The sequence below is a fragment of the Toxotes jaculatrix genome, chromosome 17, assembly GCF_017976425.1.
Source record: "Toxotes jaculatrix isolate fToxJac2 chromosome 17, fToxJac2.pri, whole genome shotgun sequence".
Taxonomy (NCBI): Eukaryota; Metazoa; Chordata; class Actinopteri; family Toxotidae; genus Toxotes; species Toxotes jaculatrix.
In genome coordinates, this window is record NC_054410.1 from 512,501 (window position 1) to 536,390 (window position 23,890).

The 23,890-nt window shown below is 47.9% G+C and overlaps 1 protein-coding gene across 3 annotated transcripts in view; it reads left to right on the forward strand.

The window, feature by feature from the left end:
- Nucleotides 1–1,964: 1,964 nt before the first annotated feature.
- mdga2a (MAM domain containing glycosylphosphatidylinositol anchor 2a) overlaps nucleotides 1,965–23,890 on the forward strand; it is a 39,266-nt gene continuing 17,340 nt past the window's right edge. For all 3 annotated transcript variants that reach the window (XM_041060754.1, XM_041060755.1, XM_041060756.1), the window contains exons 1-7: nucleotides 1,965–2,158; nucleotides 13,408–13,547; nucleotides 16,176–16,350; nucleotides 18,208–18,404; nucleotides 20,384–20,516; nucleotides 21,471–21,743; nucleotides 23,300–23,629. In XM_041060754.1, coding sequence (XP_040916688.1) covers nucleotides 2,086–2,158; nucleotides 13,408–13,547; nucleotides 16,176–16,350; nucleotides 18,208–18,404; nucleotides 20,384–20,516; nucleotides 21,471–21,743; nucleotides 23,300–23,629 — 1,321 coding nt within the window. In that variant the 5' untranslated portion in view covers nucleotides 1,965–2,085. The remainder of the gene's footprint in view (nucleotides 2,159–13,407; nucleotides 13,548–16,175; nucleotides 16,351–18,207; nucleotides 18,405–20,383; nucleotides 20,517–21,470; nucleotides 21,744–23,299; nucleotides 23,630–23,890) is intronic.

Genomic DNA, 23,890 nt, shown 5'->3' on the forward strand with positions numbered 1-23,890 from the left:
GTATTCATATGATTGAGTAATGAAGGTGAAGTCAGCAGAGAGACACCTGGTCTCTTTCAGACAGTGAGTTTTTGTCTCTGAGGGACACAGGTCACCTGCTGGTTCTGAACCTGTTTCAGAGTAAAACCTTATTATCAGAACATTTAAATACTGGTCAGAGTGAGACATCTGTGCTCCCCTCCATCACCCACCTCCCTCTGTTCCCGCCTCACCCAGGAGTCCCGGGAATAAACAGAGCATCACACACGCGCGCAGTGAGGGCTCGCGCTGTCGCTTCCCACCACGCACCCGCCTTCAGGCTCAGGTGTGTTTTTTTCCACAGTCACGCTCAGGAATCGGCGGCTCGTGATGTTTCTCCAGGAAGATTTCCGTTTAACGTTAAATCAGCTGCGGTTTGTGAGGCCGGACCGGAAAACAGCCCGGACAGCCGTCAAAATAAAAGCCTCCTGTCAGGAAAGTCGCAATGGGAATGATGGATTAACAACTAACCACCCAATCCTGGTGTAAACCAATCCGTCCAGAAAACAACAACAACAAAAAACCCACAATCAAAAACTAAACAAAAACAGGCAAAGAAAATCATGTTTTATGGGAAGAATTCAGATCAGCGCAGACACACAAGTGTTATACTGAGATGATAGAAAGTTAAAGGAAGCATCCATAAATACACAACAAGGCAGGTCCAGTTTCAGAAGTGAAACTCAGGATTAGAAGCTGCTATCAGTTTCACACCCACTGGCTGAATAATTATAGTTTACATTTTCTGATGCTGCTGAAGGTTTATCTGTGTGCGGGTTAATAAAACTGGTCAAACTGCCACAGTAACCTGGTCAAACGTGGTTCATTGCAAGCATCTTGAAATGGATAAAAACACTAAACATTAGATGTTTGACCAGAGGCTCAGGAAGAGAGGGAGTATTTCAGTTTTTTAAGAAGGAAAAAATGAATCACGCAGATATTTTTTGTTGATAAAATGTTTTTATTCCACAGTTAGTTCCTTTCTCACCTGTCAGTGATTTCTAACCTGTCCTGACCTGTCGCGCCTCCTCAGTCCATCCAATCCGTCCAATCCGTCAGTGTCGCTGTGGGCGGGGGGCGGGGCACACCGCGGACCGGCCAGTCAATCGCAGGGCTGGCAGACGTGCGTGTTTTGGGGATTGGGGTTGGGGAGGCCGGGGTGACCGGGGGTGCCCACGCAGGCACAGGGAGAGCATGCAAACTCCGCACAGAGGAGGGTGGAGCGCAGACCGGGGATCGAACCTGCGAACCGCCGTACCCGCCCACCTCCAGGAGTCCAGTGTTGTGAATCGATAGAACACTGCAACGTTTGTTTACTGGTTTTATTGTGAAATGGTTATTCCGGAAGCCGCGCCGTTCTCCACTCTGTCCGTTTTTACCGCTCGGTTCGCTCGGTGACATCTTCCACCGGTAAAATCCACCGACGAGTCGACCGGACTGACCGCCTCTCCTTATTCTTCGCAGGAGCGCGCAGCGGCACCACGGAGCGCCGACTCTCCTCGTCCCCTCCCCGGCCTGACGGGCCGCGACGAGCCGCCGACAGCAAGGACAGGACACGGAGCGGGCACCGCTTCTCCTCCGGATGATGGATGTGACTCCGGTACCGACCAACGGACAAGGAGCCCGGTGGAGTCGGCGGAGGGGCAGCGGGGACGTGTGAGCGTCCTACCGGTCGGAGGAGAGTGACGCACCGGTTTCTTCTTGCATTTTAATCTTTTTTCGGCGATGTCACCATCAGGGAGACGCGGCTGAGGCTCCCGCTCTCCCTCTCGGATCTCCGCTGCCCGTCATCCTCATCAACTGTTCCTGACGGTTTTAGCTAACGGTAGATCCGGTATGAGCGGAACCGGACGTTCCTGCTACATCTGACCGGGGGTTTGGGGAGGCGGTGGGCTGCTGGGGGTGGGGGGTGGGGGGGGGGGGCAACCATTTGGACGAGAAGCGGTCTCCTGACCGGATTCCGTGACGAGGGACGCCGGTCGGAGCGGAGCAGGAGCAGCGGCACCGAACTGACAACCTCATCCCCGGGGGAGAGAAGCAGCGAGGCGGCCTGAGGAGGATGTGAAGATGGGGTTAGTTTTCGGTCTCCTGTGGCTGTTTACCGGCTTCCTGCAGGGCGTGCGCGGACAAGGCGTGTACGGTAAGGACACCATTCACATACGGTTCATATGTGTCAGGTTTACAGATGTATGCACGGTTCAACATGACGGGAACGCGATTTAACACGAGCGGCGTTTAACCCGGAAAACCACCCACATCAGCTTGACCTTGTGAGGGATTTAGCGTGTGTGTAGGCTGTGTGTGTGTGTGTGTGTGTGTGTGTGTGTGTGTGTGTGTGTGTGTGTGTGTGTGTGTGTGTGTGTGTCATTCAGTCATGTTAGGTGCATGCCTGGCCTAAAGGCACAACAGGTAGGCTGCTACATTCACACACACACACCTGAGAACAGGCAGTGAGCGGGTGCTGAGGGTTCGTGCAGGTGTTCCTGCAGGTGTTCCTGCAGTGATGCTCTAACGTCTCACCGTGCTTCAGCTCCGTGCCCTGTCTCTGTGGGACTCAGCAGACGGTGACAGGATGTTTCTGCTGCTCTTTTATTTTTGTCCTCTGTGACATCACTGGGATATTCAGCTTCCTGTGGGGATGAGCTCTGACTGACCTTTATGTTCTTCTTATTATTGTGCTGGTTCATTCCTGTTGTTACTGTACCTGACATCCTGCATCCGAACATTTCAGAGAGGTTCTCTGTTTCTCACCAGTCCTCACATGTGGCTGATTGATTCTCTTCATCTATGCAAACATCACAGAGTAAAGGCTTTGTCGTATACGTTGCTGTGGTATTAGCTTGTGTTGCAGTATTCCTGTAATATTCGGATGAGGATTAGAGGTGTGTGTACTTGCTGTGTGGAACCCAGGATTTCTTGTTGAATTGTGGGTGTTGTGGAAATTGGATGAATATGGTGGATAATAAATACACTAAGCACTGTTTCACATGGGTAGAAAAACATAAAGAGTACAGTATGTATGTCTGCAGAGGTTTCTCCTGAACAGGCTGAGACTCAGACCGTCTCTGTAACTACAGCAGAAAACTTTCTAAAACTTTTTAATCATTTGGCTTTTTTATATTTTATTGATTCAGTGAAGTGTTTCATTATGTCGTCTCTACATTTTCTTACACAACATTATGATTCGTGTTTCAAAGCGTTCTTCACACTACCAGTGATAAAGCTGTGCAGCATAAATACTTAATGTGTAGGAGCAGTGTGCTGTGAGCTGCTGTGTGTTTTACACCTGTTAGTGTGTAACTGTTCAACTGTTCAGGTGATCGATTCATCGTTTCAGGTCGTTGTAAAAGCACAGACTGCAAACATTGCAGCCCCAGACCTCAGCGTCCTTGGGAGATGTTATAGAGTTCGCCTCGGCTTCCTTCTCTGTTCAGTCTGGCATTGAATCAGATGATTTTCATTTTGGCAGCTGCTGTTTTCCATATGATTTCTGACTGACAGTCATTGTAAACGAGTGGCGTCAGTGTGTTTCCTGTCACTCATCCGTCCTCTGTGTGTTTTCCTGTGTGACGTCAGCTCGTACACTCAGATTATCTGTAATCTTATATGTCGCAGATTAAAGGGAGAGGACACATATTACATCACACTCACTGTTACTTACATTCACACAGTTTAGTCTGCTGACGTCCCTGTCGTGGAAACAGGGTTCACTCATAATTCCTCTTCATGTCGAGCAGGGAGGAAGGAAGGAGGGAAGGATGGGAGGAGAGAGAGAAGGGGAGGATGGAGGGGAGGGAGGGAGGATGGAGGGGAGGATGGGGGGAGGGAGAGAAGGGGAGGATGGAGGGGAGGGGAGGGGAGGATGGGGGGAGGGAGGGAGGGGGGATTAGGACGTAACATCTGTGCGTTGGTTGAACGTGGTAAATGGAAGCTTTAGGGAGACGATGACGAGTCGTCATATTTTCTGTCTTTTATGATAATGAACTGAATCTGTGGTTTTTACAAGACGTCTGAAGATGACACCTTCAGCCTGTGATACTTTCTAAACCCAACGATCAGTCGATTAAGTGAGAAAACTGTCGGTAGATTTCTTTTTACATGATGAGAAATTGTTCCTGTTCAAAGTTCGTGCTGAAGAGCGTCAGATTTATCTGATCAATCGATCAGGTATTATTATAAGTCTTTGTTGTTCCGTCTTTTCAATCAAGTTTATCAGTGAACTCATTCATTTCAGTAATGCTGCAGCTCACCACTGTTTTCACCACTGGAGAATCTGTTGATGATTGATTGATGGTTTAGGCTATCAGATGTCAGGAAGCATTGACCCGTGTCCATCGCAGTTCAAGGTCACATCTTCAAATGTCTTGTTTTGTGACCAACAGTCCACAGCCCTGTCAGTCAGTGGTCGGTGTGATGCAGCCCCCCCCTCCCCGCCCCCCGCTGACTCTGGCCGCCGCCTGTTGTTTGATTGGTCGTTGCTGATACGGATCTGAGTTCACAGCCACGTGGGCTCAGCGCTGCCTCATAAACTCTCTTCATCACGGTGCAGTTAAAGCTCATTAGGATGGAAAAGGTCACTCGCTCACTGTTTGGCTGCTTCTCACTGAACAACACCAAGCAACAGCGTGCAGAGCCCACAGGTTTGTCCTGAAGGTGGCGCTCCAGCAGAGATCATGGAGCCATCTGGCCTGGTCTTGTGGAGCATTCATGATGTCTTCAGCTCAGTTGTCTGATGATTCAGAACCAGCCTCCACTGAGCACAAACCCAGACCAGGATCCAGGCTCCCTCATCCCTGGTGACTGTGATGGAAATAAGTAGCATGAGAGCATCAGGTGTAATGAGCAGCAGACGCTGAGTGTCAGCGCGGCGTTTCGGACTCGTCTGTATCAGTAACGCCACACAGCCTCCAGACTGTGCCCTGTTCTCTCTGACATGAGACATCTGAGTTGTTTTCCTTTGAACGTCACCTGAACTCCGCTGAACGAAACGCAGACTCCCGCTGAGCTTCGTGGCCTTGGAGGAAGCCGGATCTCCTCCGTGTCTCCCTCCCCTCAGCCCGGAGGATCCAGATTATCCAAAACTTCAGGATTAGAAGTGAACGCCGGCCGGCTCTGCCCTCGTCATCCTCCACAACAAACAGCAGCATCAGGCAGCAGCGGCGCTGGCAGCTGTACGCAGATCCAGAGATAACAGCCTGTAGGTGTTCTTTAGTCTGATTATCTCAGCGACAGTGAAGTGAGGAGGCACGAGGCCCTCTGGTGTGTTGGAGCTTCAGGTCTGAGGATACGAGAATAAAATCTCAGCAACTGTTTAAAAGTCAGAAGATGGAGGAAAGATGAGCCACGTTTCATCACGTTGTGTGTAATCCCTGTGCGAGCTCCATTCCTGCTGATCCTTTCCACATCATCAGCTTTCACATGGAGCTTCCTTCAGCTTCTGCTGCACCTCATTGTAATAAAATCAGATGGCAGAGAGCCGATGCTGATGGAGGATCCGTCACATATCAGAGGTCAGCTCTCCGAAGCTCTGAGCTCTGAGCTCCGGGCTCCTCCCAGCAGGAGAGACGCTCCGCGGTGCCGCAGGATTTAATAACCCAGCTCCGACCACAATGCAAACTTTTACTGTCTCACATTAAAACGTGTGTTTTAGGTAAAGCATGAGAGAGGTGTACAGGAGCGCAGGGCCGGGGGCGGACAGTGTGTGTGCAGAGAGTCAGTGAGTCACGTCTCCTGTTTGTAGATACGAAGCAGAAGGAACCGAGGAACCACAAGCAGCTTCGGTTTCTAAGTTCAACCGATTTCAAATGGCCGAGAACGCGACCAGTTCCTGAGCCGAACACACAGCAGGGTTTAGCACAGCAGCTAGCACAGCAGCTAGCGCAGCAGCTAGCACAGCAGCTAGCACAGCAGCTAGCGCAGCGCTACAGGGACACGCCACAGACCACATCGTCATGGAGATGACAACATGAAGCTGGTACATCGGCCGCTCGTTCGCTGCCAGGTGGTGTTCATGGGAAATTTGAACCAATGATTCAGTTGCAGAAACAGCAGCACTGATCAGAAGCATGGGTCGGACGAAACTTCAACATGCTGTGTGTGTGTGCGTGTGTGCGCGTGTGCGCGCGCGCGTTTGCGTGTGTGCGTGCGTACACTTTGATGAAATCGTTAACTCTGCATATTTGACCGGTTCTCACTTTACCTTCTCAGGGAAACTGGGATTAATTATACGTGTTTTTTAATTACGCTGGCTCTCCCAGCTGTGGAGAGTTTCCTCGCTGATAGGAAACACGCTCGCACCGCCATTGTTGCCCCCACCCCCACCCCTTGATGTGCTCCTGTGTTTATCAAGCCATTAACTGTGGGTTTACTGTGTTAATAAGTGTTAATGTGTAGTAATGTGGATGGAGAGCGGCACATTACTGGGAGCACTGTTGGTCCACCTCCCGTTTCAGGCCAGCCAGCTGTTGGAGGAGGAGGAGGAGGAGGAGGAGCAGCTTGACTGTGAGTAACAAGTGGCTGAGAACCAAATGACCTGAGCTGTAAAGACAGAAAAGGCAGGAGAGGAGAGGAGAGGAGAGGAGAGAGGGAACAAGAGAGGAGGATGAATATTCAGTAAATCTCATGTATGCTGGGGGCTGAGATAAATATGGCTGCCGGCGTGTGGAGGACTGTGCTGTAATGATGTGTGTGTGTGTGTCACATCGATCATGTTTATGTCTCTGACTGTGAGTTTGGCTGTGATTCATACGAAGGCAGAGGAAGTTTACGTCCTCTCAGCCGTCACACTGACACAGATATAGATCCGCTGTGTGTGTGTGTGTGTTTATGATTCATGCGGGACATTATTAGTCATACGAGCTGCAGAGGGAACTGTACATCCTGCCGCACAGAAAATAACGAGCATGTGATATTTAACGAGGCCTGATGAAGCTCAGGCAGAGACGAGGGCATCCACACGTCCTCCCCCGTACGTTTCACCGTGTTCTGTAAATTCTCACACGCTGGTCACGGCCTTTGTCTGAAACAGGATTAAACCGCTCACTTTCATTTGCTCCTTTTCCATTAAAGCCTCTGACTTTCCTTTCACTTCAGTTCAGTTTTATTTATCTAACACCCAGTCACAACAGAAGTTATCTCAGTACAGAGCAGGATCAGACCACACGCTTCGTAACGTTAGCAACAGGGGAGGAAAGAGAACTTGGGACAATGCAGGTTCAGTTGTTGGATCAGTAATATCTAATACAATACATACTAATATCAATACAAACAACAACAATAAAAGAACTAAGAGAGAGGGATGATAAACGTTTCCAGGAAGTTAGGCGGGAAATACTGGACCCCTGAAGGAAAGCGCTTTACGTACGGATCCTCAGAGGGAACTGAGCCTCAGACACGTCAGGATGCTGGGAGTTTTCAGCTGAGGCTGTATCCCTGTGGTGCTGTTGCTAGGTAACCACAGTATCAGCTGTCAATCATCAGACAGCTGTTGTTTGTCTCTGTTGCCAGGGTAAACATGTTTAGTGCAATAATTTAATCATAAACAATGAGAATAGACAATCAGCATCAGCAGGTGTTTACTGAGCAGCAGTCCTGAAGCCCCGCCTCTGAGGGGCTTTCAGCGGATCTGATTGGACAGTGGTCAGATGCTCCTGTGATGCACCTGCCTTACAGTCATTGAGCACACCTGTGATTTCTAGTTAAGGCAAACTGCACAAACAAGCTTCCAGCAGAACCTGTGGACACCGCAGCCTCCTCAGGTCTGTGTTCACATTCACACACCAACGGGCACATCGGGGTGTTTCCACGTCCTGGTAGGCGTGCTGAGCGTGTCAGGGTCTCAGCACGTCCTGGTACGTTTGACGATCGATGATCGGGGGGTTGCGTGGTTTGGGGGGAGGGGTGTAGGGAGCACACAGGAGGACGTTTTTCTCCTGTTCCTGTTCCTTATTTCTTTCGGAGCAGATGAGTCTGCCTGTCCTTGAATCCATGCTCCCTCTCTCCAGCTGTCAGTGTTTCCATGCTTCGTTCTCACGGTTTCGGCTGATAAACCTGAAGAATGTGAATTTTCTGCCTGGATGCTTCACTCCTCCACCTCTCCTGTTTCTCTCTTTCCGTCTGTCAGACATGGACGGTCCTCGCTCGCCTCTGAGCCTCAGCAGTGCTGTGAGCTATGTGTTGTCGCAGCAGCAGGCGTGTTGATCATTACAGTGAGAGCGAGGTGATGATGTGTTACCAGGGTCAGGAGGCTGCAGACGCTCGGTCTGATGCAGCCAGTCCAACCAGTTCTTCTTTGCTCCGGATCAGATGATGGTTGCACCACAGCTGGATGACTGACGCTGTCAGACGGTGATTTTAGTTTTCATCATGCGCCCTCACACAGGAACGCTGGCCTCAGGTATGTCTGGAGGCTCCTGAACAACCCTGGAACCTCTCCAGTTTGAGGGATAATAAAGTTACAAACTTATGTGACCAATCAGAGAGTGCTGACACTGTGCTGCCTCTCAGTGATTGGTTCCACATTTAATCGTGACAGCTGTTAACCAATCAGATGGTTTTCCATCACACATTGAACCATGGATTAAGTCTTCTCTGAGTCCTGCTGGCTGGTTTTCATTCATCCCTCCGTCTCCTCTGCCTTATTACGTATGTAGAAGGATCTCCGTGCTGCCAGCCAATCAGACGTGTGCGGTTATTTTTAGCCGTCCCACTGACTCTGCAGCTTCTCTGAGAGATCCTCGGTCCAGAAATAGAGCGAGAGAGCTTATGTAATGCAGAGAGAGAGAGAGAGAGAGAGAGAGAGAGGATGTAAAAATCTCTTTTCTTTGACATGAATAAAACAGTGAAGTTAAATCTGACCTGAGATCAGAGGACAGAGACAGAACCTGTGTGAGGTGGAGCCAGATCTGGATCTGGGACAGATAGTGAGTTTAACATTTAGTCTCATGTCTGTCTTCTCTCTCCATCTTTGCTCTGTGACATAAATAAATGAGGACCAGATGAAGCAGCTCTGATCCCTGAATGTGAAGGTTGGTTCTGACTTTAAATAAAGTTTGGAGTTTTTGGGTCTCCAGTCAGTCCAGTTGACGGATCCTGATTGTCCCTCGTCCTGTTTTCAGGTTCCTTTAAACAAACTGTTTACATTTGGTTTCTGACTGATCAGGGATCAGTACACTGTGAATTCACAACACTGTTGTTATCCTCACAGGGAGGCTGGACTTTATTAGGAACACCTGTACACCTGTTTATTCAATCAGCCAATCACGTGGCAGCAGCAGATACAGTGAGAGAGTCTCTGGAGTTTGACTCAGAGTGGAACCAGAAACAAAAACCATCCAATGAAGCAGCAGCTCTGAGGACGGACAGAGGTCAGAGGTCAGACCGGCTACGCTAACTCAGATAACCACACTCCACAACTGTGCTGAGCAGAGAAGCATCTCAGAGTGAACAACACGTCCAACCCTGAGGAGGACGGACTGCAGCGGAGTCCAGTCCAGTGCGGAGTCTTTGTGTGTCACTGTGTTTGTTTGTGTACCTGCTGCTCGCGATGGACAAATACAATATCTCAAATCTGTTTTATGAACTGACACACACACAAACACAACATCACACACTGGATGAGACTGCAGAGAGCAGCACTACTCTGCTGGAGGATGACTCACAGTGTGTGTCACACACACACACACACACACACACACACACACTCATCCACAGTGGTTAAATCAGGCCAAGCTCCTGCTGCCCTCAGAGACTCACTGCTCTACTGTACAGGCCTGAGGCTGTGTGTGTGTGTGTACTTGTTTGGCTGAACAGAGTGAGGACCGGTTTGAATTTTAAACCTCTGAGGTGAGGACGTTTTGCCCGGTCCTCACTTTCACACCTTTAAATGTTTGAGGGTTGAGATACAGTCCTGTGTAACTCAGCAGCGTGACAACCTAACGATTAATCAGCTGATTGGACCGAACCTGAAACTGTTCGTCCTGTGTTTAAAGACAGTCCCTGACAGTCGGTGATACGAAAGACAACTTCTGACGCCGCAGACTGAGCCGTGCTCTCACCTGCAGTTTATCCGAAAGGATTGGATGTGATCTAATTCCTGCTGCAGGAGTGATTGTAAAGAGCCGGGGGGAGTGTAATTCCTGAGTTCAGGAGGTGTTGTGTGTTTTTTGTGTTTTGCATGCTGCAGCTTGTACAGCAGGGATCAGCCGGTGCTGCGGCTTCGGGACGGATTCGTCACTTATTAGGATGTGAACGGTTTACGGCGCTGCAGAGAGCACAGGGATTAGACTAATACCTGGTTTTAGAGGGGAAATGGAAAATACCTGAGCCAGAACAGGATGAGGGATGGAGGTGAATACAGATGAAGAACGTCTCAGAACAAACGTATATTTACTAAATCAGTGTCAGAGACAGGAATGATGGCTGAAGCTGTGAGAACAAATCTCATCATTCATCGTATCGTTCGTCCCAACGTAAGAGTGAGACTGAGATTAGCAGCAGTGTGTTCATCACTTCTGTAGATATGAACAGCATGAATGACTGTGTGTGTGAATCCGTGTCAATGCAGCCAACAATTCATCAGTGACAGAAAACAAACAAACAAACAGGACGTTTAATCCTCACTTCAGCATCACCCTGAATGATCCCAGAGTCATTCATCAGTCACAGGAAGCAGGAAAAACACTTCCAGTCCATCAAATATGGAGGAGGAGCAAACAGAGCTGTGTGTATGTCTGTGTGTGTGTGTGTGTGTGTGTGTGTGTTTTATTTATAGTCAGATAACTTTATTTAGACGTCATGTATCTGAATATTTTCTGATTTCAGCCTTAAAGAGAAAATGAGCTGCTTCTCTTTGGTTTTTAATCTGAAGATTTTGTGTTTTTGGACGTTTGATCGTCTCATTCAGCTCAGACACATTTCAACAGTTTGTGATGATGTTTCTGTGTTTCAGCTCTGCTGCGGTTCCACTGTGTTTCCACTGAAACCCCACTGAGGTTCTACTTAAACTCTCTTACAGTTCTACTCTGGTTCCTGAGCTCAGTTCCATTTAAACTCTGTCCCAGTTTTGTTGATTCTGAACCGGTTCTAGTTTGATCTCTGTCAGTGCTGCTGCCTGTGTGTGTGTGTGTGTGTGTGTGTTTGATGACATCAGCAGTCATTGGAGGACGAAGGAAAAAAATCTAAAAATAGAAAAAGAGAAAAAGTAGGACGATCATCCACACCTCCTCTCCTCTCCTCCCCTCTCCTCCTCTTCTCCTCTCGGTCTTAAACCAGAGTCCATTGTAGATCTGAGGTATTTAAGCAGTGTGTGTTTTTCTGAATACTGTCCCTCTGAGGTACCGTACAGGTAAAAATACAGATGGAGTGTTAGGACAGCTGCAGCCTCTCAGCTGCTGACACGGACAGCACATCCTACCTGCAGGCCGGCAGCTGAATCCAGATCAGGGTTAGTGGTCCGGACTGCAGCCCCTCTGCTCCACCTCACACCGCTCAAACTGAGTCGATTAAAAATGAATTTCCTGCCAACGTTTTCCCTCTGCGGCTCATTTATAATCTCACAGCTTTAATTAGCTGAGCTCTGTCTCAGACAGAGTGTGGCCTCGGGTCTGACCTGAAATTCCAGGTGGTTTTAGTCTGAGACTTTCTGGAACAACACCTGCACATGGGAGCAGCAAACACTGGACCGGAAGCAGAGTTTTCTGATTTAGATTAACTGTGTTTTTAATTTCAGATGCTAAAGCTTTGATGACGAAATCAGGAACTATTTTCTTCCTCTGAGCTTTTATCCATGTTGTAAAATGACTTCCTGACAGCTGTTATTGTTCACCTCCGCGAACACTGTGGGCGTGGTTCTGTTGAGTGACATCTCCATAGACAGGCACTAGCAGTTAGCTCTTTGCTAAACGTCCAGAGTCCTCCAGCTACCTCCAGCGGTTGACGGGGACTGCAGTGTCCGTGTTTGTTTGCCAATGTTCGGATAGGTTTCTGTGACAGTATGGCTTGTTGTAGTGTAGACTGTACTAACCGACCGTCGAAGGAGTCTGTTTTTTCGGTAAGTAAATTTCTCTCTATTTTACCTGGATGTTTGCGCTAATTAGCATGTGTTAGCATATTTAGCCGCTAGCTTATGAGTTGATAGCCGATTTGTGGTCGCTGCTGAAACAGATAGAGGACCGGAGCAGCTAATGTTAGGAACGCTGCTGCGGTGTGTTCCGTGCTCTCAGAGTCCGTTTATTGTGTGAATACTAGGCTACAATTTTATTTCGTCTCATTTCTCTGTTTAAAAAGTCCGACATTGCATGGACAGAGCAGCTCCGTCAGTCAGCAGCTGCTGCTGTTTGTGTGCTGCTGTAACTGTGAGTGGATAGTGGATGGAGGCAGCGGTGAAAGCCGGTAAATATCAAATATTGCTCCGAGCTAAGTGTACGGGTTCTCGGCCGGCTGACCCGTAGAGTGACCGCCTCTCCAACAAATATGGAAAGTACACTCCCACTAAAATCCAAGATGGCGCAGCTCCAATGCCCATGGTTTGGTCACAAAACCGACTCCCCGAAACCAAGGGGTGACGTCTCGGGGTCTTATACAGTCTATGCTCCCTACCTGCCGAGCTCACCGATCAGAAGAGGCGTGCTGCGCGTGCACAGGTCAGGCTAACGCAATCAGCATCACGCGCTCCACCTGCTGCTTCATTAGTCAAACGGCTTCAGCTGGAGCAGAAGCGGAGTGACGGCGTTTAATCCCCAGTAAAAACAGCTCGTCGCTCATTTGGGACTGTTTCGGCTCTGAGGCCGCAGACGTGCAGCAGAAACAGGTACTGTGCGAAACCTGTCGCGCTGAAGCTGCAACATCCAGCGGAAACACGAGCAGTTTTTACCGACACCTGAAAAATCACCGCAGGTGTTTGCGTGATGAAGAAGTTCCGGTGAGAAGAAACTGATGCTCAGGCCCGAAGCAGCAAACAGACAGTTCCAGCATGTTTTACCAGCCGAACACACCGGGAGGTAACGGCTGCCATAACACACCGCACTGCCCGGGACATGCTGACTGTTAACACGGTCACTGAACACGGAGTGGTTGAAACTTTAACACAGTTAAGGATTTTCTGCACTACTTTAAGTTGAGACAGTCAGAGGGTTAGGGTTAGTTGTTTAGGGTTGTTTTAGTTCTTCGTGTGTAATAACTGCCGTTGGTCATGTACCTGCGCGTTTCTGCCAGAAAAATCGCAATTACATCTTTTCCGAAAATCGTTCAGCCTGAGTTCTGACAGACGGGTTCTGGTGCCAGTGCAGGGCTTTGGACCGATGTGTCCTGAACGGTTACAGAGAACAGTCACAGACACACTCTCACCTGACTGTTCACTCTGTGTGTGTTTGTGTGTGTTGTTGTCCGCAGCGCCCCCTACGGTGCGGATCGTGCACTCGGGTCAGGCCTGTAACGTGGAGGAGGAACGTTACAGCGAGAGAGTGTACACCATCAGAGAGGGAGAGACCCTGGAGCTGCAGTGTCTGGTGACGGGACACCCCCGACCACAGGTGACCACTTCTCACAGTCACACGGTGCTTTACATCGGAAAAGTCCAGACTGAAGCAGAATGATAAAATGAAACAGGATCAGGCTCCAGGTGCAGAGCAGGAAAAACACAACAGGTCAAACGAGTGATATCAGTAAAACTGAAACCACCTGCCTTCATGCTATAATATGGAAATGCTACTGGGAGCACTTACACACAGATCTATAGATAATCAAAGATCTTCATGTCCATGTGAAACTGATCCATTCAAACTAAAACAGAAAACATGTTTCTATCTTTACAGCTCTGTGTTTTACTGCCTTACCTGTGGCTGCTGTTTGAGTCCAGTGTCTTTTTAGCAGAATATTAACCCTTTAAAAGAGGAGAGAAGAGTCCAACCACAGGTCTCAGATTCCCCTCTCATCCTCCATGTTTGTGCCTCGTGACATGGGTTCAGTGTCTCTTCTTCTCATTCTGACTTATTGGTTGTGAATTTTAAAGTTTCTTTTCAGAAGAGGCCAGGGTTGGGACTGTGGTCAGAAGGGTTGAAGAACAGTGGCCTTTTTGTTTTGGGTACATTATGTTCAGGCTTGTTCATAAAGATCAGAGAGGCAGGTAACAGGTTCACTGTAAAATAAAGCTACAAATGAATGCTAAATGATTTTTTTATCCTCTGCACCCAGAACATCCAGAGCACGTGAGGTTTTAATAAACACCAGGTGACGACTGCAGATGCAGAGCTGTGCTTCATACCCGGCGGAGAGCAAACAGCTCCGAAGGACAGAGTCCTGTCTCTGCAACATGGAGTGTGACCAGGACAGAGAGTAGATCAGGAGCATTAATCAATCAGCGTCAATCAGCTGACAGAAAAATAAGCAGCTGCTGGTTTTTTGTTAAAATGCAGTTTCAGCCTCTGAAATGTGGAAAGTTCCTGCTTCTCTGTTGCTGTTGGTCGGACAAACGCTGCATCTGAAGACGTCTCAGACTCTGAAGGATGAAGTCAAAATGCAGAGGAAGCTGAGCTCTGCAGCGACGCAGAGGAAAAAAAAAGTGTTTTACTGTGTGTGTGTGTGTGTGTGTGTGTGTGTGTGTGTGTGTGTGTGCGCGCCAATAGCTGCTCTATTTATAGCTTCAACAGACTGACAGCAGAGGGAGAGAGAGATGATGGAGGGATGAGGAGGAGATAGATGATCACACAGCTGATCTGACCTGATTATTGATTATTAGTGAAGATGTAAAGCTCAGATGATACCATCACATTCAGCTGAGATATGACGACATGAAGGTGTGATGCTGTGTTCATGTCCTATGGGAATTCTAATAATCAGCAGTCTCCTCCTCACGCTGCTCAGAGACCTGTCGGTGACGTGGCTCAGGACAGTGGCTCCTGTTTCCCTCTGCACTGAACAGATTAGGACGATTTCAGAGAAAGATCAGAGTCCGGGACGTTTGCTGAATTGCACAGGTGAGACAGAAAGAGAGAATCAGAGTAGAAAATCTGCTGATGGAGCTGAGAGTGTGTTAGCATCTGAAACATCTGTAACAGCTGTCTAATATTTAGCAGCTTAAACCTTTCAGTGCTTTTGTTTTATTGGTCATATGAATGAAATGTTTGAATCAGTCGGGTTCATCTTCCCTGCTGCACATTATGTCAGTGATCGCTCAGTAGTTCAGATAAATGCCTGACATCAGAGCAGCTCAGTGGATGATTCCATCCGTAGAAAGTTAACATGCTGGACATTGGATGGTTTCAGCTTCTTAAACATGAGCTTTTGCTGCTGTTATAGAAAACGTTTAATGAAGTGGCCTCTGATCCTGGGATCAAATGACTCATTGGAAGATTTATCAGTAATGAAAACGTGTTTGTTGCTGCCTTAGAAGAGAGAGAGAGGATGAAGGTGAAGGTGGTGATGATGATGATGATGATGATGATGGAGGAGAGAAATGGACAGAGCAGCTGGTGGGGACAGGATGAACAGGATGACCAACAGATGCTGAATGAGGACAAATCTGACTGAGAGGCTAACCACACACACACACACACACACACACATACCCTGTACCCTACCCTAACCCTAACCCACACCTGAACCCTGGTCTGAACCCTTGAACTGTCTCTACCTATGGGGACCTTAGCTTAGTCCACAGTCACATGAGTCCCATCATCAGTGGGCAGTCAGGTCCCCACCAGGACATAAAGACAAGCCCCCTCCCACACACACACACAGTGGAGTTAATCTGCAGCAGGCTAATACTGCCTGGCATCGAGTCAGTCTCCACCCCCCTGCACACAGCCTGCCTTTGAGCCAGGCACCACCTGCTCTGTATCTGTAACAGCAGCAAAAACAATAAGATGCTGTCTGTAACATCTGTAGCTGTAACATCTGTAGCCGTCTGTAACATCTGTAGCTGTCTAGAGCAGAGGTTTTCAGCCTTTTTGAGAAGTCTTGTGGACTGGACTGGAATGGACTGGTGATGTGTACAACACTGATGTGTAGGTGATGTGTACGGTGTGTAACGTATGTCAGTCTTTAACTCCGACTGAATGACAGACGTCCAGTCACAGTGTGTATGTGTCTCAGACTCTGACAGAAACGTGTGTCATGTATGTAAATAAAGATGCTAATACCCATCCCCCTCTCCCGTTTAGATTCGCTGGACTAAGACGGCGGGCGGAGCCTCAGACCGTCAGGGCGAATCCTCTTGGCACAACGAGACTCTGAGGATAGAAACCGTCAGCCGCCATCAGGGGGGGCGCTACTACTGCAAGGCTGAGAATGGACTGGGGTCACCGGCCATCCGCTCCATGCGAGTCGACGTTTACTGTGAGAAAACACACACTTACTTCATGTGGTAGGAACGTCAGACCTCTGTGGTGCAAACTGCTTTTCATTCTGTGATTTCAGTCCGTCCAGGTGTGTTGTTACCTGTCTGCATCATGTTACACCACAGTCTGTATAAGTCTGTCTGAAGTCTGACCACTCGCCGCCGTCTTTGTCAGTTACTGAGACAGAAAGTTCAGCTCTGAACATCTGATCCATCCTTCAAGGAGCTGTTTGAGGCGAGTGGGCAAACACAAGTATACAAACACACATTAACAATTAATCACGCACAATAAAACATTCTGAAAACTCAACAACGTGACACAGAGCTTTAATACACAAGGGTAAATGACTACACAATGGGTTAGCTTAGCTTAGCATAGAGCCAGGAAGCAGCCATGCTTTCCCTGCTGGTCTGTGAGGTGGTTGATGTTGGAGGTTTCGGGTCTGTGTGGGTTAAACAGCAGTCAGAACCTTCCTGCCTTCAGTCAGCTGATGGTATTAAACCTGCCGCTGACCTACATGTGTGCTCATCATGTGTGACAGACTCTTTGTGTTGTGATTTGTGCGACTCGTTGCAGATGGTTATGGACCTACACGTGTGGAAACGAAGCGTGGAGCTGTTTTCCTGCAGCCGTGTGTCTCCCCTGTTTTTATACAAGGATGTATGTAGTTTCCTCCAGAGGGAGGAAAGATACCTGCAAACTGAGTGTGGTTGTATTGTGTTATATCCTAGAGGATGTTTCTTGCTGGGATTACAGGGATTTAAGTGGTACCTGAATGCATCACGGCTGAGTGCTTCCTTCAGGGCACGCAGACTTTTACACGTTTCCTCTGTGAAACAGCAGAAGGAAAGGGGGTAAATCATTACCTCTGTCCCTGAACGCCTCCCCACCCTGACTTGCAGCTGACACAGCATCTCTCCCAGTGCATTTTGGGAGTTACCAGCAGGTGGGGGCAGTTTGTTATGGTCTCTGTGTAACTTCAGCAGCTGTTTTTCAGCGCTTGGTGTGTTCAACATGCAGGTCGGACTTTGGCGTCGCTCTGTGTGAAGTGGATTAGCGACTGTTAGCCTCTCTGCTGGTGCCGGCTTCATAACCGGACTCATTAACGCAGTGGATTCCGATTGGTAGGCTGCAGTCAGCTGATCAGGGAGCTCGCTGTGTTCGCAGCCAATAAAAAGCCTCTGGCTCTGCAGTAATTACCCCCACCACAGGAGAACTGACCCACTGTTTGGAAAGTATGAGCAACAGTAAATTGAGAGTCTGCAGGAGGAGACGAACTTCATCTGTCCAGGTTCTGCTCCTGTTACTGCAGAGCTGGAGATGATCTGTGCTGCCTCAGGCTCTGAGCATGTGTCTGCTTCTCCGTGTGCTACAGCTGTGCCTTCTCCACGTATGTAACACGTGTAAACAGCTTCTTGTCTTCTCTTAGCTGTCTCTCCCTCTGTCTCTGAGATTTCTGCCTCCATCACAGCACAGAACTCGTTTAGGTTCAGTCTCAACCACAAAAACTTCTCGTCACAAGGTCCGACTTACTGTTTCCGGAGCTCTTTGTCAGAGGATGGAGTTGCTCAGTGGACAGATTGTCTCAGATGGACAGATTTTAGTCTCTGACGGACTGATAAACTCACCAAGGACCAGCGGAGCGCCTGATGTGCAGCCACCTGTTATTCTTTAGTTATTTAACATTTGGTTCTATAGGAGGAACATTCAGCATGAAGCAGAGCCTCATGTCACAGGGTTTACTGTTGGAGCTTTTTTCCAGTGGTCTGTTTTTGCCACATCTGGGTTCTATTCTAATGTTTTCCATAAAGAAGCCGATGGATTAATCAGTTTAAGTTTTGTTCCTCCTCCTCAGACCTGGACGACCCAGTGATAACGGTACATCAGAGTGTTGGTGAGGCGAAGGAGCAGTTCTACTTTGAGAGGACGGTGTTTCTTCGCTGCGTTGCCAATTCCAACCCACCTGTCCACTACACCTGGAGGAGAGGCAGGGAGGTGCTGACGCAGGGCTCCGATTCTGGGGTGGAGATCTACGAACCGTTTTTCACACAGGTGAGGAAACACTGGAAGCGTAGGGAATTTAGTCTCACTCTGGATAAATGATGGTCACAAGCCGATCTGACAGACGCCGTTCTCACAGGTAGACGAACACTGAGCTCATGAAGGCTTCGTGTTCATGTTCAAAACACAGTTTTTCTGCAGCTACTGACAGACTTTTATCAGACGTCTGATTGTTGAACTGCACTCAAACATCACGTGATATCAGTAAATAAACAACCCACTCATATTTTGTGTGAAAGGGGTTTTTCTCTTTTTACCAAATCATCAGTAGATACAGAACATGTGAGTTTAATGAAGACAAAATTGGAAATAACAACAATAATGATATTTAACTTTATTTGTATTATACCTCTCAAAACAATCACCCAGTGATTTACACTGGAAAATAGATAAAAATGCACAAATACAAAAAGAAATTGGGAAATAAGCAAATGAAAATCATAATATAACATTAAAAGCCAGAAATATTCTCATCTTTTTAAAGTCATATCCAAAACGTTTAGATTTAAGCAGTTTCTTAACTCTGCCATCACAGTGATGATGCACAGATAAGCTCAGTCACTCAGGTGTCTCTTTTATTTGACTTTACATATCAGGTATACTACTCCAACGCCTCGTCATGATTTCTACTCTGAGGTAAAACGCCTCCTCTCTCAGGAGTCAGTGTGGAGCCTCCTTTCAGAAAAGCCTGTTTGAGCTCAGTGTGATTCCTCCTGGGGATCCTGAGGTGCTTGATTCTTACGGGCAGTGGTCCATCAGCTGTGTCCAAAAATAGTTCAAAGTTTGATTTCTCTCCAATTTTAGCTTCACACAGACTGAAGCTCGACAGGTTTATTCAAACTCAGATTCTTTACTTAAAAAAAAAAATCTTTTCAGTAACATTTAAGGCCTCCTGAAGAGGTTTGTGCTTCCAGTCTACAGCTTCGTTTTGGCTCCCGGATTTTCTTCTTTATAGTAAAATCTAATCTTCCAACAAAAAATAAATTTCACCTTCTCCTGCTTCTTATGTTTTTCTGTAAGCTTAAATATTCGTTGTCAATCCTCACCCTCCAGAGTTCAGCAGTTTGAAATCCCTGAGCCGTGCTGTAGTTTGAACCTCCTCCTCGTCCTGTGGATTAAAACCTCTGCAGATGGAGTTTCCAGATTTGTCTTTTTTTCTTTTGGCACTGATTTAGATTTAATTTGGAGCAAAGGCAAGTCAGCCAATCAGGCGGCCAGTTAGCGGGCCGTGTAATACCACAGCAGTGATAACATTCATGCCAGATCTGAATGCTGTCAGCTGTAATGCCTTCAGAGTAGAGACACACACACACACACACACACTCACTCCGTCTTCCCTCCTCATGGGCCCTAATGAGGAATTTGCTCCTCCTCCTTCACAGCCCCAAAATTGGCCGCCATCTTTGCAAAACCATCCCATTTAAACGTCATCTAATCTGATCTCATCTGTCTGTGAGGCAGAAGGCAGTGGCGAGGCTGCCTGAGGAGAGGGAGGAGGAGAGGGAGGAGGAGAGGGAGGAGGAGAGGGAGGAGGCGGAGGAGCTGGCGGAGGAGCTGAGTGTGGAACAGAGTAGAGCTGTGATTGAGCTGCTGAATGTCAGAGACTGATTCTGTTCATTTACTTCAGTGACTGTTGGATTAAAAAGCCTCAAAAACTCGAGACAAGTCTTTGGTTCATGTTGCACCGAGGGCAGCCTGCACGCCACAGACACCTCTGGAGACACAAGGTGGCACGGCTATATCATGCTAACTGATTATAGCTGGTTAGCATGCCGACTTCAGTAGGTATTAGCATACCATCCAGAGGTGTCAGAATTATTTCTTCACATGATGTTGATGATCTCAGCTCATTTTTGAAAGTTGTAAACTTAAATAAATTCCACATTGTCCCTTTAAGGTTCAGAGATAGGGAGTGCATACTGCTGCTAAGGGTCCTCACAGGTATGATAAGACATGTCTCTGTGTTTCAGGGTGAGACAAAGATCCTGAAGTTGAAAAATCTTCGTCCTCAGGATTACGCCGACTACACCTGCATCTCCTCGGTCAGGAACGTGTGTAGCATCGCAGACAAGAGCGCCCACTTCAGTCTGAACAACAGGACAGGTATCACACACACACGCACACACACATGCACGCACGCACAAAGTAATTTACATACAACAAAGAATAAAAACAGATATAGGAATAAAAGATTATAATAATTATGAATGTATTTTTTTAATGTTTTGTTTTGTTGCTGCTGTCTCTGTACCTGTTTGTACAGTTGGATGAATGTAAATCATAAATAATTTCCTCAGTGAGCTCAGACTGCAGCTGTCTGACCTGTACAGTAGATCTGCTGCCCCACCCCAGGGGCTGATGGGATTTACATGATGTCAGCTGAACAGAGGTCGACTCAGCTATTTTTGTCTCCCTCATTATAATTTCTGCGTTTTGCTGCTTTTCTGAAGCTCCTCGTGCAGCCGGTGGAGGCAGCGAGTCACTCTGCAGCTTTTATACTGCAGCAGGAAGGACGGCCGCATATCCAGCATGAGCTTTTTATCTTTGGCACAGAAAACACCTCATTCATAGATTCATAGTTTTAAACATCGGTCAGATTTTTACAATAGAATAACGTAATAAAAACCATTATTAGTCATATTTTCATCCAGAGAGAGAGAGAGAGAGAGAGCGAGAGAGAGCAGTGCGTTCAAATGTCAACGGAATTGTGAGAAACTAAATCACTGTTTGTGGCAGAGATACAAAGTTCATCGATCAGTTGAGTGACAGAAGAGTATCGGTCAAATATGTACAGACAGAACACCTGAAGGAGTCGGTGCAGATGGAATATTGTTGCGTTTCTTTTGTTTAATCAGTCTTTTCATTTTCTTCTCAATGATGACGTCACAGATCAAAAAAGTTGAGTTGTGAGGGAAGAATGATGAATAAATAATTGTTCTAAGTGCTAAGTTGAATAATGATTATTAATAAAAACTGATTTTTAACATTTTCTCCTCCTCTTCTCTCCACTTTCATCCTTCCCTTTTGCAACTCCTCCTCCCTCCATCCTCCCTTCAGCTCCTCCCTCCATTAAACTGCTCCTGGACGACCCCCTGGTGGTGAATCCGGGGGAGACGGTCACTCTGGTGTGTGTGGCGTCAGGCGGAGACCCTCCCCCTACCCTGACATGGGTGAGGCCAGGAGGGGAGGAGCTCCCGAAGAGGAGCATCGTCAGCGGTGGCACCCTGACCTTCCCCGTCGTGACTGTGGATGATGGCGGCGTTTACAGCTGTGTAGCATCCAACAACGTGGGAAACCCTGCCAAGAAATCCACGACCATACTGGTCAGAGGTGCGACATTTAAACTTAACCCAAATCTAAACTTAACCTAAAACCAGGTCTTGATGAAAATGTGTTTTCTGTCAGTCAGCTCGTTGTGTGAGTTGAGCAGCCGGCTCTGCCTTCACTCCTCATGACACTGTCTTCTCCTGCGTGGGCGTGTGTCGGACTGGAGTTGTGCTATTTTTGGTAGATGTGAGATTTTTGTTCCTGTGGGATTTAGTTTTGGCTCTCGTGGTGTCTACCTGTTGAAAGGTGCGTAGAGTTCAGGTGAGTCGTCGGCTTTAGTCGCTGCAGGTAAGGAGGCGCGCTGATGTCATAACTTGTTGCTTTGAGTGTACAGAATAAACCAGAATAGATCTGACACGTCCACAGCAAACAGAGCGTTTATCTGAGTCTGTGCAGAGACGTTACGCTCTCAGATTATTTCAGTTTCCGTAAATCACATCCTCATCATCCTCATCCTCATCATCCTCATCATCCTCATCCTCATCCTCATCCTCATCCTCATCATCCTCCTCATCCTCATCATCCTCATCCTCATCATCCTCATCCTCATCCTCATCCTCTCTGCTGTGTGGAATCATTTCCTGCGGCGTCCGACCTGAAGTTCGTGAGCACGCTGTGAGGTTGTGATGATGCGTCTCAGCTGGTTCAGTATAAAACCAGATGTTTAAACACAGCAGGATTTATTACAGCAGAGCAGACACAGACATGATGGAAGCGTGTGTGTGTGTGTGTGTGTGTGTGTGTGTGTGTGTGTGTGTGTGTGTGTGTGTGTGTGTGTGTGTGTGTGTGTGTGTGTGTGTGTGTGTGTGTGTGTGTGTGTGTGTGTGTGTGTGTTTGGTTGGATGGAGCAGTGTTAAAAAAAATAAACCATGAAAAATCCTGCTTCAGGTCAACAGAGAGAAGAAATGATGCACCTCAACACACCACCACAGTACCACAATACCACAATACTACACCACCACAGTACTACAGTGCCACTGTAGTACTGTCACAGCACAACTGTGCAGTGACACTGGAGCCAAGCTAGTGAAGTGTGTGCGTGCTGTGACTTTCATATGAGTCACTGTATCCACCTCTAGTTATGCAATAGACCTTTTACTGACGCAGTGAAAACACACACACACACACACACACACACACACACATACACACACGTGTTCTGAGGCATTCTTTGCTTTAATCTTAATGAACAAGGACAATCAGCTGCTCGCCTCATGAGCTGAAGCTATTTATATACACATACCCCCAACACACACACACACACACACACACACACACAGATCTGTCATTTGAACTCCAACCTTCTGGCCTGTGTGCAGCTGTTGCAGTTGTCCACTGCAGTTTGTTGTGCGTTTGCAGGGACGACACACTGACTGATGCAGACGTCACAGCAGCTGTAACCACTGGAATCGCTGCCTCTGACGTGTTCCGTTTAGAGATTCATTCATTCAGATGAAGTCGTACGACACGCCTGAGCCGCTCGGCAGAAAACTGGTGAACTGGTTAAATCTGGCCGTGGGACTAAAGTTTGTCTTCTCTGCTCCGTTTGTCTCTTGCAGGCCTTCGCAAAGGTCGGTTCTGGATCACGCCCGACCCGTACCACAATGACGACAACATCCAGATCGGCCGGGAGGTGAAGATCAGCTGCCAGGTGGAGGCCACGCCGCCGGAGGAGCTGCAGTTCAACTGGCTGAAGAACGGCCGGCCGCTGCGTAGCTCCGAGCGGATGGTCATCACCCACACCGACACCGACGTCTCACCGGGAACCACAAACCTTGACATCATCGACCTCAAGTTCACCGACTTCGGCACCTACACCTGCGTGGCGTCGCTGAGGAATGGAGGAATCCCTGAGATCAGCATTGACGTCAACATTTCATCCACTACAGGTGAGTCACGCCGTGGGAGGGGCTTTTACTCACCTGAACTGAAGAAGAACCAGGTCTTTATTTGAGACAGGATGATCAGGGCTCAGAGGAGTTTATTAATCTGTCTGAGCACAGACGTCAGTTTCCAGCAGCTGGTTAAAAATCATTTTGACTGGGACACGTGAAGGTGCACGAGACGTGTCCTTCAGACGGACACAGCGTCTGCTGGCAGCGGCAGAGTTTGTTTGTGGCCTCAGCGGACGGGAGGAGAGACGCACTGAG